At 54.2% G+C, this 5,376-nt stretch overlaps 1 protein-coding gene across 1 annotated transcript; it reads right to left on the reverse strand.

Annotated features, from left to right (window-relative positions):
* Positions 1-1,495: 1,495 nt before the first annotated feature.
* RHOV (ras homolog family member V) lies at positions 1,496-3,623 on the reverse strand. Its single transcript, XM_012649243.1, has 3 exons — positions 3,273-3,623; positions 3,018-3,076; positions 1,496-2,825 (listed from the first exon to the last, which is right to left on the reverse strand). Exons 1-3 carry the CDS (start codon positions 3,478-3,480, stop codon positions 2,382-2,384), a joined length of 711 nt encoding a protein of 236 aa, XP_012504697.1. The 5' UTR covers positions 3,481-3,623; the 3' UTR covers positions 1,496-2,381.
* Between the last annotated feature and the right edge of the window lie 1,753 nt (positions 3,624-5,376).

The raw sequence follows: 5,376 nt of genomic DNA on the forward strand, positions 1-5,376 counted from the left end.
TGAACCCGGTCTCTGTCCTAGAGGGGCAGGTGTCAGGCTGGATTGAGGTAACAGCAGGCGTGGTGCTGGGGTACGAGACCTTCATGACCTGGTTGTAATGTGCAGCTCAGCACCTCCACCTAAGGGGATGAGGGACGAAAGGAGGCAAGGTGGCTGGAGTGCTGGGGGAGAGGCCCTGGTGGGGTAGGACGCGGACAGTGTTGGCTAAAGCTAAATTTGGGGATTATCTGAGGTTTCATTTAGCTAGGATTTCTGTCCCTCAGTCATGTTCTTTCTCACACACACATAGCTGTTGCTTCCTGCAGAGGGAGCTGCCCCTCGAGGTGGGCTGGGACAAGCATGAGCGCTCGCCTGGCCCAGCAGTTGCGTAGCAGGTGTGCTAAGTGTGCCTTAGAAATACCTGTCTATAGGAATAACACATACCACGTACCCAAATCTAGAGTTTGCAAGTTTGCAAAGTGCTCTTACAACTACGTGGTAATAACATCTCACTTGCGATACTGCCTTTTTTCTCCAGCCCTCAGTTTCCTTATGGTAAAATAAGTTTTCGTTTTACCCCAAGGTGCCCTTTAAAGCTCCTTTAAGCTCCAATTCCAGGGAATGTTCTCTGTTTGGGTTTTTTATTGTTGTTTTGAGACAGTGTCTCGCTCTGTCGCCCTGGCTAGAGTGCAGTGGCATCATCATAGCTCACAGCAACCTCACACTCCTGGGCTCAGGCGATTCTCCTGCCTCAGCCTCCCAAGTAGCTAGGACTATAGGCTCACGTCACAGCGCCTGGCTAATTTTTCTATTTTTAGTAGAGACAGGGTCTTGCTCTTGCTCAGGCTGGTCTCGAACTCCTGACCTCAAGTAATCCTCCGCCTCGGCCTCCCAGAGTGCTAGGGTCCTCTCCCAATGAACCCCACTGGCACAGGATTTCTGGGGCCAAACCTCTTTAAATTGTGTACAATCAGCACCCTGACCTTCACTAGGTCCTTAGATGCCAAGACTGGCCAGTGGTTGAGGTTTAGGCTGTATGGGAGTTCCCTTCCCATTCAGGCTGTACACTGAAGGAGGGTCCCCCAACCTGAGACCCTGGGCCCCTGTGAATTGTCAGAAGGATGGGAGCAGAAAGGTTAGAGGGCTCAGGATTGCCCCTGAGCCCCACTGCTGAGCAGCAAGCACTCTAGGAAGGAGGGGGAGAGGGGAGGGGCCCCACCCACCTGGTGAGGTCATGGGAACACAGCTCTGGCGCTGACACCTGGGGAAACCCGTTTCCAGGCTGCTTCCCACGCTAGCTCTCCTGGGAACCAGCTAAGCCTCACGCGGGGAGCCCCACACCTGCCCCCCCAATCCAGTTCCCATCACACTGCCAACCCCTCAGCCCAGCCCCACCCTTCGACCTAGCCTCAGTCCTCTGAAACCCAACCAGTCTCTATCCAGGCAGTTGGCCCCTGATGAGGGTTAGGAGGGAGCAGCCGCCTGGCCGCTCCAGGAAATGACAGAGACACGTGGCTTCACAAACGTAAGGTTTTATTTGCAGAGTCTGCACTGCTCTACCTTCTAGGCTGTGTGACCTTGAGGAAAGGGATGACCCCCAACCCCTCCCTCCTTCAGGCTCTAATTTGCAGCTCCTCCCCCTCCCTTTACTGGGCCTTGACTCTCACTTCCTGCCCTACTCCTGGCCCAGCCAGTTTGGGCAGTGCCTAGGGAGCCTCAAGACCCAGTTCTTCCCAGGGACCAGCCCTGCCCTCCCTGGCCTTGGGGGTGGAGGGCAGCCCAGGTGTCGGCCTGCTCCTCAGCTGGCCCACTTCCCTGCTCTCCTCCTCCTGCCTTCCTCCTTCCAGGGCCAGGCCTCCCACGGCTCCCAGGCCTCTCTTTCTGCTCCCTCTCTCGATCGCTCACTAGCCTCTGTCTTACCCCCTCCATCCCAAACTTCTCTCCAAATCAGGGCTGAATACCTTCCACCCCTCCAAGATGCCTGGCTGTTCCCCAGGCTCTTCCTCACCTCTGTGCCAAGGAGGGGGTGGGGACCACCACAAGGGATCCTGATTCAGCCAGGCTGACCTGAGAGCCCATGACAAGAAACTGGGAACTGGATCCCAAACTGCTCTAGGGTGGGTGACACTGTTAGGCCCATCCTACGAAAATCAAAGTGCTGGGTTTTCTCTGTGAGCCTTGACTGGAGAAATCCACATCAGAGCCGTCCCTCTTCCAGGCCCTAGGCTCACCCTGGTACATCAGAGGGGGCAGTTAGAGGCTCATGTCCCCCAAGTGTTCAGAAGGGAACTAAGTCCCATGGGGTGGCCAGGCCCTGCCAATAGCCCCCTCAAAGGCCCCATGCCCCAGGTTCCAGAAGTCTCTGGCCTCCTGCCTACCACTAGCTATGCTGCCATAGCTGCTCAAACAAAGCAGAAGAACTTCTTCCAGCGGCAGCGGGAGAGGGTGCGCACACCTTTGGCATTCAATTTCTTCTCCAGCCGGGCTTTGTGCTCAATGGCACTGAGAATGGCAGAGTCAAACACCTCCTTCAAGTTCTTCTGTGTCAAGGCTGAGCACTCAAGGTAGCAGCAGGCCCGGATCTTCTCTGCCAGACCCTGAGCCTGGGGTTGGGGCACAGGGCCCTCCCGACCCCCCTGGTCCAGCTGAATCAGTACATTGACATCGTCCCTCAAGTCGGCCTGGGTGCCCACCAGCAGCACAGGCGCCTGGGGGTTGTGAGTGCGGATCTCTGGCAGCCATTTCTCTGTGATGTTTTGGAAGGAGCTGGGCTGCACCACACTGAAGCACGCCAGGAAGACATCAGTATCAGGGTAGCAGAGGGAGCGAAGTCGGTCAAAGTCCTCCTGGGGTGGGAAGGCCAGGTCGTTAGTAGGATTATTTCCTGCCACATGGAACAGGAATTCACTTCTCACAAGGGGCTGGAGAACTCAGATTCCAAGAGCCCAAGGCCTTCTCCATTCCTGCTCCATCTGGGGTCCTCCCAGAGCCCAGCCTACCTCACCCAAGACCAGGAGCGACTGCTCCCTGCTTCTCACCTGTCCTGCTGTGTCCCAGAGCTCAATGCGCACAGGGGCTCCATCCACCAAGACTTGCACTGCAGGGGCGGGTCGCGGAGAGACTGAGTTAGGAAGAGCGTCCCGAGTCCCACCAGGCCTCGCCAGCGCCATCTAGAGGCCTGGTCCCGCCTACTACCCGGGGTCTTCCGTACCCTCCCGCCGCGACGCGCGCCCCATCTCCCGGGCACACAACCCTACTCCCAGCCACGCGGCCTCAGGGGCCGTTGAACGTACCGGAGAAGGTGTCCAGCGCTGTGGGCCGGTAGCGCGCAGGGTACCCATTGCAGGTGTAGCTGACGATGAGGCTGCTCTTGCCCACGGCGCCGTCTCCCACCAGCACGCACTTGATGCCCAGCTCTGGGGGCGCGCTGCGCCGCCGCGGAGGAGGGGTCTGGGCCCGGAGCGGGGGCGGCTCGGCCTCGCTCAGCTCCCGCGGCGGCATGGCCCTCTCTAGGGGCTGCAGAGGGGCCAGCCCAGGACCAGTTCCGTAGCGCTCGGGGAAGCAGGTTTCGCTGACCGCCGCTGACTGTGCCGGTCCCGGCTGGGCGCGCCGTCCCAATGCTCCCCGCGGGTATATGTAGGGCCCCGCCCACCTCATCTGCATGTCCCGAGCGGCCCCGGACCCAGCCCACCGGCCGGGACCTCCCTAAGCAGGCACAACGCGAGGCCAGGCAATCCGAACACGCTGGGAGGAGGACAGGCAGGAGAAAAGCTGACGCTCAAAGAACCACGCAGGTACAAGGACAAAGAATCGCCAGATGAGAATACCAAGAAGGGACAGACATCCACGATTTATTGCTAGGAGGAGGAAGCAAGTTGCAGAGCATATAACATGTTCAAGTTAAACAAATGTTCAAATTAAACCTTTTCGGGGGGGAGGGGGGATAAGGGCAACATACGTAACCTAAACATCTGTACCCCCATAATGTGCTGAAATTAAAAAAAAAAACAAACCTTTTCAATTTAAAACAAAAAACTCTGTGTATATGTTTGTGTGAGTATTAAAAAGCTGAGATAGTTTTATTAATATTGTTGACCCTTGAACAATGGTTAGGAGGAGGTTAGGGGCATTGACACCCCTGTAGTCAAAAATCCCCATATAACTTTTGACTCCCCAAAAGCTTTACTAATAGTCTACTATTGACTGGAAGTCTTACTGATAACTTAGATAGTTGATTAACACATATTTTTTATGTTATATGTATCATATACTGTATTCTTACAATAAAGTAAGCTAGAGAAAAGAAAATGTTATTAAGAAAATTGTAAGGAAGAGACAATATATTTACTCTTCATTAAATGGAAATGGATCATAAAAGTCTTCATCCTGGCCGGGCACGGTGGCTCACGCCTGTAATCCTAGCTCTCTGGGAGGCTGAGGCGGGCGGATTGTTTGAGCTCAGGAGTTCGAGACCACCCTGAGCAAGAGCGAGACCCCGTCTCTACTAAAATTAGAAAGAAATTAATCGGACAACTAAAAATATATAGAAAAAATTAGCCAGGCATGGTGGCGCATGCCTGTAGTCCCAGCTACTCGGGAGGCTGAGGCAGGAGGATCGCTTGAGCCCAGGAGTTTGAAGTTGCTGTGAGCTAGGATGACGCCACAGCACTCTAGCCCGGGCAACACAGTGAGACTCTGTCTCAAAAAAAAAAAAAAAAAAAAAAAAATAGTCTTCACATTGAGTAGGCTGAGGAGGAGGAGGAAGAGGAGGGGGTGGTCTTGCTGTCTCCCAGTGGCAGAGGCAGAAGAGGTAGAGGAGGTAGAAGGGGAGGCAGGCAAATTTACACTAGGTGTAAATTTTGTTGTAAAAAATCCACATATAAGTGGGCCCGCACAATTCAAACGCGTGTTGTTCAAGGGTCAACTGAATACAGATAATGAGAGAGACAGAGAAACTCAAGCATGAACACAGCAGGCAGGAATGCACTGTACTCCCTTTCAAAGAGGAGCTTCCCTTAGACCGAGCCTGAAGGCAGGGTTTGAACACCTTCACTGCCCTCTGCTAAAGGAACTCAGGGTGCTGAGAAGCTAGCTGGAGAGGATCTTCAAGGGCAATTCCCCATCTGAATATTGTATAAGTCCCCAAAGTACCTAAGATTATCTTCATCATCATCAAAAGCCCATAATTACCTATTTGCAGATGCTGTTCTGGGCCACCCACTGACCTTACCCTAGAAGGAGTTTGCAAACTGAGAGAAGATCTCCCAGATAGCCCTAGGAAGGTCACCGAGAGAGCAAGTAAAGAGTAGCCTGATGCTAATTTTGTCTCTTTATTGCAGCCACACTGGAGTGACACCAGACCCAGAATCCTTTCTCTGATCTCCAAGGCAGTCTTTC

The sequence above is a fragment of the Propithecus coquereli genome, unplaced genomic scaffold (genome assembly GCF_000956105.1).
Source record: "Propithecus coquereli isolate 6110/MARCELLA unplaced genomic scaffold, Pcoq_1.0 Scaffold3, whole genome shotgun sequence".
NCBI lineage: Eukaryota > Metazoa > Chordata > Mammalia > Primates > Indriidae > Propithecus > Propithecus coquereli.

What these genes read in the sequence shown, in the direction of transcription:
- RHOV (XM_012649243.1), bottom strand. Translation starts at nt 3,480, where the DNA reads ATGCCGCCGCGGGAGCTGAGCGAGGCCGAGCCGCCCCCGCTCCGGGCC. An exon ending in AGCGCTGGACACCTTCTCCG is followed by an intron (nt 3,077 to 3,272) that starts GTACGTTCAACG and finishes CCGCCCCTGCAG; the next exon opens with TGCAAGTCTTGGTGGATGGA. An exon ending in TCTGGGACACAGCAGGACAG is followed by an intron (nt 2,826 to 3,017) that starts GTGAGAAGCAGG and finishes TTCCCACCCCAG; the next exon opens with GAGGACTTTGACCGACTTCG.